Source organism: Melozone crissalis, unplaced genomic scaffold (assembly GCF_028551555.1).
Source record: "Melozone crissalis strain CALT ecotype California unplaced genomic scaffold, PUWL_Pcris_2 ptg000019l_1, whole genome shotgun sequence".
NCBI lineage: Eukaryota > Metazoa > Chordata > Aves > Passeriformes > Passerellidae > Melozone > Melozone crissalis.
Window position 1 is genome coordinate 6,994,626 of NW_026535797.1, and position 12,546 is coordinate 7,007,171.

General features: G+C 41.2%; 1 protein-coding gene across 3 annotated transcripts in view; it reads left to right on the forward strand.

Annotated features, from left to right (window-relative positions):
• Positions 1–12,546, forward strand: part of SHTN1 (shootin 1) — a 55,923-nt gene that overhangs the window by 21,211 nt on the left and 22,166 nt on the right. For all 3 annotated transcript variants that reach the window (XM_054277141.1, XM_054277142.1, XM_054277143.1), the window contains exons 6-8: positions 1,064–1,161; positions 2,093–2,174; positions 3,910–4,004. In XM_054277141.1, the coding sequence (XP_054133116.1) occupies positions 1,064–1,161; positions 2,093–2,174; positions 3,910–4,004 (275 nt within the window). The remainder of the gene's footprint in view (positions 1–1,063; positions 1,162–2,092; positions 2,175–3,909; positions 4,005–12,546) is intronic.

Genomic DNA, 12,546 nt, shown 5'->3' on the forward strand with positions numbered 1-12,546 from the left:
AGCTGTATCAAAAATCTTCTGGGAAAACAGGTCTTTTTATTTACTTTAAAAAGTGTAGGCTTTTAATTTGGAGGAAAATAAATCTGAGGCCTCAGAACTGGGAGGGGGGATGCTGGTGTAGAATGGACATTTTCAAGATGCGAGACCTACCAGAATGACATCCAGCATGTTATCATCATCATCTGCAATTGATTAGCCACAATTTTCTCAACTCATGGCTGGTGTTCAATGAACAGCAGTGCTGTGAAATACTGGAAGCAGGTGGGGAATGAGAGCACTTACTGAAAGCTAATATATATCAATAAATTTTGATTTTTGTGGTGATTTTATGTTAACCTAAACCTTGATATATTATGTATGCAAACTGATCTCCTGTTTAGAAGTGATTATAATCAAGTGTTTTATTCCATTGTGAGTTTAATTTATTTCATATTTTAATAATTAAGGAACAAAAATTCTGAGGGGAAAATTACAAGCATTAGCTCTTCCATCAGTAAAGGTTATATTCTGACTCTGTTCACATAATGTTACAAAGGCTATAAATTGGCAGCTGTTCAGGACAATTTCTTCTGTGAAAACCTCCCAAGTATTAACTGCCTGTTGTTTTGTTTATTTCCCTTGTGACAAGAGCTCACGATCCAAAAAGAATTGAAGTGTATTAATTTGTTTTAAAGGATGCTTCTTAAAAATTGCTTTCTGCTGCCTCCATACCAGAGTGTCTGTGATGTGACAGTCTCAAGAACAGGACTTAGGACCCTCTGTGGTGGCAGGATTGGCCATGTTATAGCAGGAAATTATTCATTCAAAATGCAAATAAAGGCAGCAGGCCTGAACAAGGAGCTTACCTCAACAGAGTAAATCTGAAACTGTGACCCAGTTATAGATCTGTTACTTGACACTTATGCAAAGCTCATAAATTATTGAGGATGTTCCTTGGTTACAACTGATGCTTGATACGTAGTTCAGGTGTTTCATACTCAACTGTACTTGCATTGCTGTGACATTTCCTTTGTTGTTGTTTTTCCAATGAAATATATTCTTCATTTCCTTCCTCAAACCCTAGAGCTGCGAGATCAAATCATATCTGTTCATGAGGAAAAGAAGACCTTGGCCATTGAACTGGAAAACCTGAGGTGCAAACTTGCAGAAGTAATTGAAGAAGTATGTATTGTACCATGGAAGGCGAGACCATGTTAGCCTGGAGTCTGTCCTTTCTGTAACTTTTAGCTTATTTTGCTGAAAACAGTTGTGAAGTTAATTGAATACTGTCTAATCTCAAGTCCTGCCAGTGATGGATCACTTAGGGCATGTCCCTGGAAGGGATCCTCTGCATCACAGTCCAGTGCCACTGTAGCTGGCACATGACTTCTCCTTACCTGTTGGATCTAAGCCCATATTACAGCTGTCAGGTCCCCTTCCTGACAGCCCCTCACCCATCACAGCCTGCAGGGTTTTCTGGATTTCCTTAAACCCATAGATGTGTCAGTAATACTTTTGAAGTACACATAGTTTAATCACTTCTTTGAGTATATCCTTAAGTTCAGCCATTGGCAGTGCTGTGTCATCATAATTAGACCAGCAAATTGGCTTTTTAAGCCAGCAGAGTTTCATTCCTGCTTGAAAACTGGATAAGCCATGTACTGATGCAAATCAGGACTTAGTGGCTCTTCCTGTCTATGCAGCACTTGCATTCAGAAAGACACAGCTGACAGCACTTGGACAATAAACAGAGCCCAGGAGAAAAAACAACCAAAACAGGGCTCTGACCATATTAAAATGCAAAGAGTCAAGTAACTTTCCAACCAGGTGCTGTGGCACCTGATCCTGAAAGGTTCCAAAGATCATGTATTTGCAGCTGTGACTGGAATGTGCCATGGGAGGATTAGTTCATAACCCTTTTGTGACATCTGTTACAACATCTGTAAGGTGGAGTAAAAATGCTTTCCATCCCACTGGAAACCCCAGCATCCAGCCAAACCTAGGAAACAGAGCTACTGACAGCAAAATACTGCTTGAATTCTGTATGTGCTGTATGCCTTGTGCCATTGGCTGAAATGCTCTTGGTTTTGATGTGTTCTTTATACTTTTCTAGGTAAATAAGTTGAAAGAAGAAAAGGCTGTTTTGACGACCGAAGTTAATAAGCAACAAAAGCTGTTGGAGAAATGTAACAGAGGTGTGTAGTCTCAGCAGGTTCTCTAAGAGAACTGTATCTCTAAGAGTTTGCTGCATGCTTTGCAGAAGTGCAGAGCTTTTCTGCTGCAGTACAGAGTAGGTTGCAGCACAGTGACTGTGGTTCAGATCTGACACCTGACCTGATTGCTGCAGGTATTACACCAACTCACGGACTGTTCCAGACTCTCTGTACTCCAGGAAAATGTGACAAAGTGAATAGCAGGTGTTATGTGAGAATAGGGAAATCTTTTCCTGTGTGCCACAAGTGGGAAACCAGGGCAGGGGCACCATCCTTCACAGAGATGGGGTTTGAATCTTAATCTCCTGCTTTCCTAAATCATTACACCAGTCTTCCTTTCACTGGGATGCAGCTTCTCATTCTGAATGTCTGAGGTTCTGGTAACAACTTGTTTTATGTTCAGAGGATGGTGAGAAAAAGGCAGGAGTGCTAGAATATGAGAAATAAGATTTCCAAGTTATGGAAGAAAATAATACTTTACTGGAAAGAGAAGAGAGGTAAAACCAGGGCAGGGAAAGACTAAAAAGAGATATAGCTCAAAAAAAGAAAGCTTTTGCTTAATGAAGGTGCATGCTTCTACATAAGTAATAGTTGATTCCAAAGAAGTTTAGAGGAGAGGGAAAAGGTTTTAGTTTTTAGATTACTCTCCCCTTTCCTCTTGCTGCTTACTAAGCCATAAAAAATGAAAAATTGTTTGGTACAAAGCCTCATTGGGTGTTTCCCATTTTCCTGAAGTGGCTGAGATGTAGTAGGGCATATCCTGTAAGCTTTCTCCAGGTGTCCATCTCTTACCCCCCTCCATGTGTCTGCATTTCTTAACCCATAACAGGCAGTACTTGAAGGCTCTCAAAACACCAAACTTCAGAACAGCTGATTAAACAGATTAGCTTGAAGATTTTGATGGGATAATATGACAGATGAAAATTTTCTTATATTTGTTTCTTTTTTCTAAGCATTATGGAAAGAACAAGCCCTAGTTTCACATTTGCCTGTTTTCCTGGAAGGAAGCATTAAATTAAAGCAAGGGGGGTTTTTTTAATGCTTAAAATGAGCTACCAAAGTATTCAATACCTCTATGTCCTGTGTTTATGTGGCACTGTGTTGGAGCTGTGCACTCAGTGCATTTCAGTCAGAGTTGATGAACTGATCTTAAATCTTTCTAAATATGTGGGTTGTTTGTTGGGTATTTTTTGTGTATGTGGTTGGTTTTTGTTTATTTGCTTTTTAAAGTTAGAATCACTTTGAGAGTCAGGTAGGCTGGGATGTGTATCCCACTGTCTAAATGACCACTTACTTTTAATTAAATTAAATTAACTAAATTACCACTTTGAAAACTGTTATGCTCATCTCCAAACCAGGTAAACAGATACGGATTTCTCAAGAATAACATAATCTTTGATAGATTCAGTAAAGCTCTTTTGAGGCAAAGAGAGGCAAAATCTGGTCTGTGGTACTTGATGCCTGTTACTGGAGATTTTGAGTCTGAAAAGGAGGACTATTTCTCTGTTCAGAAGATTAGTAATTGTGCATATGTGTGGTGAGGTTTAGGACAAATACTGCAAAGAAGATTGTATATGAAAATGTAAAACTAGGTCATGCTGTCAGTCAGGGCTCCATGGTGCTAGGGAATAGCAGCTTATCTGTGAAAATCAAACAGTACTTCTTCTTTTGATCTGTTCCACTTTTCCTTCTGATCTTGTTTAATTCGTGTAAACAGTGTCTGTGCTGGCAGTAGAGGAATATGAAGAGCTTCATGAAAACTTTGAGCTGGAAAAGAACCTGCGGAAGAAGGCAGAGTCATTTGCACAGGAGGTGAGTAGTCAAAGGAAAAATTAAGACATTGCAAGTGGGCAGAACCTTGCCAGCTTGGATGACTTGATTTCAATTCCCAGCTCTCATCCATTCTGCTTAGGTAACATCTGTATTTCATCCATAAAAACGAGTTTACTGTTTCAACAAGCATTTATAAAGCACTTTGGAATTATTCATGCAGTCTTACCTATGTCCCCTTTCAAGGCAGGGTTTTAAATTTATTATGGGCTTAGTTTGCTACAACATCCCAGTGTGGAATAATATGTAGTGGTTGGAGCTGGGAGGAATTAGCTGTCTTTCTAGTGATATAATTTGAAGGGCTGTTTTTTTTCCTGAAAAATATGTAGACTCCTAAAAAAGACATTGCAAAACTACAGTATCAATTGAGAGACACGTTTTGAAAGATTATGTTGAAAGTAATTTCTGTAATTGACTGATGAGTTGACAGGCAACTTAGGTACAATGCCAGAAAAATGCTGATTATTTTTAAACAGCTATTTCTTGGGTTTTGTCATTATTTAGTTGTTGCCACTTCCAGACTATGGGCCCCTGTTGGTGCAGACTGTCAGAGTAGCTGTTCACTTCAGGGTTTTCATTCCATAAAGTTCCCTTATCCAAAATGGGATCACTATAACAGTGAACTTTAGGCCTGTATTATTCTTCCCTTTCTGTACCTGCTTGTCTTCCTGTGGTATTGTGCTGCTCAGAATGATTTTTAGAACAGTTCTTAAAATACATGACCACATGACAACAAAGGCATTGCTGATTCATGTTTGGGGAACCAATATTTAAAATGACTTTAAAAACCTGTTATCATTGGCCTAGTTTCACACTGATGGTGTCCCTTGAGTGACCTGAGGCATCAGAGAGGCTCTGGCCACAACTGCATCCACAGCAGCACAGCTTTCTGCTCGAGTGAGGCTGTGTCAGCCTCCTCTCACAGGGATCATGCTGCAAGGTCACAGCTGTGTTTGCAGAGCTAAGTTTTCTAGGATGTGCTTACAGGAGCTATGTTTGGATTATGGTAAGGATGTTCAGGGATTTTCTGCCTGCTTGCATTAGCCTGTTTTCTCTGTCTCTGTAAAATGTTTCTTTTAAACCTCAAAATTTCTGCTGGATTTTGCTTGGATTTTGCAAAAGCCACAGTAGCTGGTTGTGTTAAGCTGTGCAGTGTCAACAGAAGGAAGAGCTTTGGGTAAAGGACAACACTGCATGTGCAGTGCCTTGTTCTTGATTTGCATGGAGCACTTGGAGAAGGGAAAAAGTCTCCAGGTAACGTGGCTGTCACTGCAGCTGAAAAATAGCACATCTTAGTGTCTTGTATTTTTGTATGTCTCAAACAGCCAAATGTGTGTTTTAGCTCAGTGAAATTGAGAACTACATCCCATAGAGGTGCCTGTGTGGTGGTGGGCACATTGTCTGTCCAAGGGGCTGAAGCACCTTAAGTTTGCCTTTATGGTGTGGTCAGCCCATGCACTCAGACTCAGCCCTTTCCCTCTCTCTGTTTCATGGCTTCATCTTCTCTCTTTGCATTGTGGCTGCTTTTCAAAGGGGTGCCCTTGGCCACCTGCCCTTGTGGCAGGTGAGGAGGATTCTGTTCCCAGAACAGGAGCACTGGGGAGTGCAGGTGTGAGAGGGAAGGGCAGGTGAGCTGTGTGCAGAAGCCAGCACAGATGGGGGAGAGCAGAGACATGGAGGGAGCAGGCACATATAGGAGTGAGGCAACACTTGAAAATCAGAGCTTTTGATTAAAATAAAAAAAAAAAAAAGCCCAATACAGCTTTAATTATAGTCATGCTGCTGGCACCACCATAATATATATTTAATTAATCAACAGTGATCCAACTTCAAACATTAGAATTCGTGCTCTTTAGAGGTTCTAAAGAAACTGAGTAAATATTGTCAGCCGTGGTGTGGAGAGGGGGAAGGAAAAGGAGAGAGGTTTTGAAGTGAGTCACAATCCATTGTGAAAGGTACAGGAATCTGCATAAAAGAACTAAATAAATAGAGTGTGTAAGGGGCGGAGGCATGGAAAAATCTGTACCTACCTGAATAAAACAGGGTTGTTAACACAGGAATCTTGGCAAGCTTAACCAGAATTCTAGTGTCAGGTTTTAAGAGACACTTGAAGATCTCTCAGCTGTTTGTGAAGCAGTTTATAAGAAAACAAAGGAAGGCAGAGAGTATCTTGAAGGCCATTGCAATAATATAGAGGTAGCCCTGAAAAGCACTCTCCCACAAAGATGAGCAAAATACAGTACATGCAGCCAAAAGCAGAAGAACATGGTGTGAGAAGCAAATTGAAACTCTTAGATATGCAAAAATCTCCTGAGTTTAACAAAATAATCTTGCATAAGTTGTTTATTAAACATACATCCTGCCCTGCAACAATATTTTGTAAAGTGATGTTGGGGTTGAAGCCCAGCTTGGCAACTCAGCCCCACACAGCTGCCTGCTCACCTTCCCCCAGCAGGATGGGGGACCAGATTGGAAGTTAAAAATGAGATAACTCATGGGTTGTGATAAAGACAGTGTCCTAAGTAAAGCTAAAGCTGCTGCACCCAAAAGCAAAGCAAAACAAGAAATTCATGCACTGCTTCCTATGGGCAGACAGGTGCTCAGCCTTCTCCAGGAAAGCCAGGCTCCCTTAGGTACAACAGCCACTGGAGAAGGCAGACACCAATCACTCTGAGTGTCCCCCTCTTCCTTCTTCTTCCCCCAGCTTCAGATGCAGAGCGTGGTGCCACGTGGCACCTGTCCCTGTGGGCATTTGGGCTCAGTTGTCCTGGCTGTGTCCCCTCCCTGTGCCCCCCCAGCTCACTCACTGTGGGGTCAGGAGCAGAAAAGGCCTTGACTCCATGCAATAATGAAAGTATCTTTCTGTTATCAAATCCAAAGCACAGCCTCACACCAGCTACTGTGACAAAAATTAACTCTTCCAGCCTAAACCAGCAGAAGTGAACGGTTTATTATTAGTATGCTGGTGGAGAGATATCCCTGCACCTAAAGTGCTCTGGAAACCTCATGGAGAAGGAGCAGTGTGCTCTCAGAGATGACATTGAGCTGATTTTTCCCTGCCCTCTGTGTTTTGGACAAATAGAAATGAAGTGTGAAACTGCTGAGCAGTTTGTTGGGGTTCCTTTCACTTCTGAGGCTCACACAGGGTTTTTGCTCAAAACGCACAACTGGAAAAAGAAAAGAAAGGTTTCCCAAGTGTTTATGGTAACCTGTAAAACAGTTTGCAGTTAGGAAGTTGAAAGGCTGCATTGAGAGGAAATATGATCCAGATGAATTAAAACAACTCAGTGAATCTCTGATGTGCATCATTCATTTTTTCATTGACTTTCCCTCCTCAATGCCTTCACCATCCTGCAGCTGTTGTGCTTTTAAGTAACTACTGCACAACAAAATGTGTGTATTTAACTTGTTTGCCTCAAAATACCTGCATCCCATACCTGGGCCAGTGCACAGCTGACTTTTCTTACTCTGGGACTGAATCTTCCCATTTTGAAGGATAAAAGGTGGCTGTCAGCTTGGGGAAAATCATTGTCACTCTTGGCAGGTGTCTGCACTACTCAGAAGGGTGAATGCAATGGGTTTGGTTATCTTGATGACATGAGCTCCCAAAGACCTCTTCCTGAGATGCATTTGTGACCTTTTGGGTTAATTTGTGAGGACTTTTGCATTAACGTATTGCATCTGTGAGTGGATACTGCGAAAGCAGCACTGGAGAAGCAACTCTGTGCTTGCCAGTGCCACTCTCTGTGCTTTACCCAGATATAGTTCAACTGCAACTGGTATCTGGAGATAATTAATTTGCAGTCCAGCTGACTGAGTTGGATTTAATAATTAAAGAGACATAAGTAGTTAGTACATGAATTCTCCTGAGCTTGGATGTTACCACTTTTGAAGCATGATGTAATGCTAATTTGTTTCATCAAGCTTTTTCCCAGTAAGAGGCTTGGGGAATGGTAACAGATGTATGCTCCAGAAAAATCTTTGGTCTCTTTTCCTCCCATCTCTTTTTGTTCAGGCAATTAGTCTATGGGGGAAAAAAGTGAAGATGTTTCCTCCTTTTTCATGTGGTGTATGATCTACTTGTGAATCTGTTAGATGGTGTCTAAATGCTCTAAGGCTGTGAGCATTATTGAATGTATCACTATGCTTCTACCATGACAAAAAGAAAACTGCAGGAAATGAAGAAATAAATAACAATAGAGATTGTATTTCCCCTGTGTTTTGTGCAGTAATGCCTCATAAGTGAAGAATGAGTACTGTAGTTTGAGAAGCCCTTTTGTACAGAGAAGGCTGGTAACATAAATAATGTTTATTATAAATTTATAAATAATGCTCTGTTTTTAAGGAGGTCACATTGTTGATGGGAGTACAGTCTGCTCACACTCCAAAGTTTATGCTCCAAGCACCTCTGTGCTGAGAAGCAAACGATGGACAGAAAATAGGCTTAACTCATCTACTCCAGTTCTCCCATTCTGAATGAATTAGATCTCTCCTTTTAAGCCACAAAACTTACTGTTGCTGCAGTTGTAGCTCTTTAAACAGTCCCTTCAGAAGCTGTCTGGCAATTAGCCAGGTAACTAAAATCAACTGGATTTTATCTTTATTGGTCAGAAATATTATGAATCATCTATGAGTGACTCTTGGCTGTCTCATGGTCACCCTGCTCACTTAATACAGCTAGATCAGGCTTTGACTCCTCTAAAGGAGTTTTTTTCCTGATTAGCCATTGAACTAAAAACCATACCTAGAGTTGTATTTTAATCCTGATTTTAAAGACACTTAGTGTCCTATCAAACCATAATTAGACATGATCACTCTGTCCTCCCCATCACATAAAATCCTTCAGCCTCTTCTTTTGGGGAGATACAAATACCTAGAACCTAGTTCTCTTGGGACTTAGCTGAGGTGTGAACACAAGCTCTGGGGCTTTGGGGTACACATAATGCAAAAGGCATCAGCTCCTGTAAACGGTGACAGATGTGGATGGGTTACCCCTCTGTGACTCACTGGGTTGTGGAGGGGATGGAGCAGTGCTGCTGAGGATTGAAAAAAGGACCAGCTGCTCAGCTGAGTGATCTTCTCTTCTGTTTGACTCTCCCAAGTTTGACTCTGCCTTACTACTTACCTTTTTTTCCTCTATTTATAATGGACATCATGCCACTGATTTTTATTTTAGTTTATGCAACCATTGATTACCTTATTAGAACAACACCTGCTGTATTAGGACATCTTTCTCCCTTAAACTGTAACTAAGACAAAAAGGTTATTGCTCAAATACCCAAAGGATGCATAGATGGAAGTGCAGCCTCACATGGATATTAAAGAATTCCCTTTGTCGTTGTTTTGCCCCTGGGAGAAGGGTTGGTTGGAAAGTATCCAGTTTTATCCTGAACCTTACTTGAACAAGGCTTGGTGTTCCCAGGGATTTGACACTAACAGAGTTGCCTTCTAACGTTTTTAATGAGGAAGAATTCCTTTTTCAGCCCTGCTGTAAACAAAAACCAGCTGCAGTGAACGCTCTGTCGGGCAAGGGGCTGAGCATGAGCTGTGGCCTCACTGAGGCTGAGGGAAAACCTTCTGTTATTTTCACCCCCTTCTTTCCACCTCCCCAGCTCTTGTGAAAACTCTGCTGATAGAAAGTGGCCAGCTCCCAGATTGCCTGTACTTTGCAGCTTCTCTTTGTAAACTCAGGGAGAGGAAGATGCATAACTGGTTTGCACAACAATGGGTGATTTTAAAAATGAGACTGATAGGTGTAAGCAGGCTGATTTTCTTTGTGGTCTGCCTTCAGCTGCAGGTGTGGTTTTCAGCAGATTCCTGCATCATTGACTTGTGTTTCCAGCATTGATTGGGATGCTCTGCAGATAATTGTCTAGCAGGTGGCAAAGTCGGAACTAATCCATCAATTGGTTAAATTCCACCTAGTCCAAATAATCTTGTTAGTAGCTGTTTTGCCCTTTCAGCAGTCACTTTAATTAATATTCAGGGTTGTGCAGACAGCAGGTTTCTACCCTGCTAAAGCAGGAATTGATTTTTTAAAATTTTAAGTTAAAATTAATTTGCAAGGGTCTTTTTTGTCCTATGTCAAACAGTGAAGCCTCTCAAAAACTTGGAATCAGTACCACCAGCTTGCCTGACACAACTGTTCTGTATGGTTTTGTCCTTTCCACTTAGAATATATTGGCACTTGCTGAAATTATGTAAGTAACTTCTGAGATGGATGGGACTCCCCGTGAGAATTTGGTTCCCATGTGTCTGATTGCAACATTACCTTATAATCAAAATTATTCTTTTGTGATGTTGAAGATACTTTCATATTTGTGAGCAGGAAAATATTTGCAATATCACTAAAGCAGTTTATAAAGCTAATTGAAAATGCAGGACTTGATGTGAAAGCTTCTGATTGAAAAGGTTTTCATCCAGGTCTTCAAAAGGATTTTTATCATTCTGTTGCAGAACATGAAACAAAGTGAATATGAATTTTCTACACTTGGTGAAGTATCTGCTCAAGTTGAAGAAATCAAGTTGCTCTACTTGATTTCTTCTTGTTTTGGCAGCTTTCTGCTCCCTCAGGCTGGAACAACTCTGGTTGGATTTAGTGGCAGAAACTTGGTGAATAAAAATCTGAAATTGATCACCTTGAAGTATTTTTCAGATTCAAAAAAAAAAATCCAGGTTTCGCTTTGCTTTGAAAGTTCACAGTGTGTAAACTGTGATGTTTGCTGAAGTTGACTTTTGGAGAGAGGTTGTTTTCTGTCAGGAGTAAATAACTTCTGTGAGTGACTTGACAGGAACACAGAAAACTCAGAGACAGTATTGAGTTTTTGCAGTGATTTAGAGGCCTTTCTTAAGTATAAGGTTCAAAGATGCTGTTTCTTTTAAGAATACTCCCAAGTGTTAAATGAATTTGTTGCAGTGCAAAGGCAAACCTTCATGGATTGTTGTGGGTAGCTTTGATTCTGAAATTCTCTTGCCCTTGAATTGTTTTTGCCCCAGCCCTACTAGTAAAGGATAGCATAAGCATAAATTGGTTTGACTGGCAGAATGTGGGGACAGAGAGCTGATGTCCAGTGCACATTTGACTTTGCACTGTCAGCATTTCTTTCCTGTTTGCTGTATAACAAATTGCAGCACCAGCGCCCACGTTCATCATTTCCTCTCCATCAAATGCTTCCAGTGCTTTGCTGCCTGCCCCCCAGCACAGCTTTGCCCAGTGGAGTGTTCACTGCAGGTTTTTGGTGTTAGGGCTGCATCAGTTGACTCCTCCTGGCATGCAGGGTCACACAGGCTGCCAGGGCAGGGAAAAGTTCAGTGATTTTCTCAGCCTGTCTGCACAGAGCTGCTTGCTGGGAAGGCTCAGCTGAAGTGTCTGTGCAAAGAATGCTTGCCACAAGCATCAGCTCATACTTAATATCTAATTGTATTAAATAAATAAATCACAGAGCACTGCAGTGGCACCAGAGGGGAAGAAACCATGTGTTGTTTCTGTAATTCTGGTTTGTGAATAAACAGAATGGGAATCTGAAAAGATGTCACAGCACTTTTGTATTTCTAATACTTTGTTCTTAAAATATGTCCTTGCTTTTGCTGAGCTCTACAACAGTGTTTTTGCAGTCTGGGGGAGTACCTGCATTCTCAGGCTGTTCTCTGTTCTGCTGCCAGAAGTGGCTCTGCTGACCTGTGCACACTCACCTGAAACCTCAGCATGACCCAGTCCCTGTTTCTGCTCTAAGAACAGGCACAGCTGAGCTTGTCGAGTGGAAGCCCTCGTGGCCTGAGGGCAAACATCCACCTGAAAGAGATGTCAAGGTGCAGAACAAATTCACTAGGAATTTTTTGTTGTTGGGAAGCAATCTTTTTTTTTTCCTAGTTCCTAAACAGTCTGGGAGGAACAGATCTGTCAGGGAAACTGCATATGCTGACAGCTTCTGCACCTCTTAAGTGAAGCCTGGAGATGTGTGGGATTTTTTTTATCAATGTCAGGTCTCCAGACCTTTTGATTTTTGCCTGCCCCCCACAATATATTCATTTGCCAAATCAAAAATATAACTTGGGAAGAGGAAGGAACACAATGATCAGAACTAAAAGGCTGAAATTGTCCTAAAAAGCCTTTTCCCAGGGCAAGTGCCTACACTGATTACACAGCCATGGACTGAAATTTGTTTCCTGAAGAAATGAGTTTCCATCATTCACATACCCAGCTCACCCTCAAGTCAGTGGCTTTATGCCGAGGCTTGCAGATGTTGCAAGATGTTTGAGGAGATAGCTTTATTCATAGACATTTTATCTTCCACCTAGAGTTCTTTTAGTCTTTCCAGAGCTCCCAGAATGGGGCTCAGATTGTTCCCATTTCCAGGAAACAGAATTGAGAGATGTGTTTAAATTCTGAATGCTGCCAACATGTGGGTAATTGAGGTGTAGCAGTGGGTGGTTCTGAGCAAACACCTGGTTCCTTTCAGTGTGAGCTTAGCTCTTGTGAATTTTGCTCTCAAACTTCCTTTCCCCTTCCTTCTCAGGTTCTTCT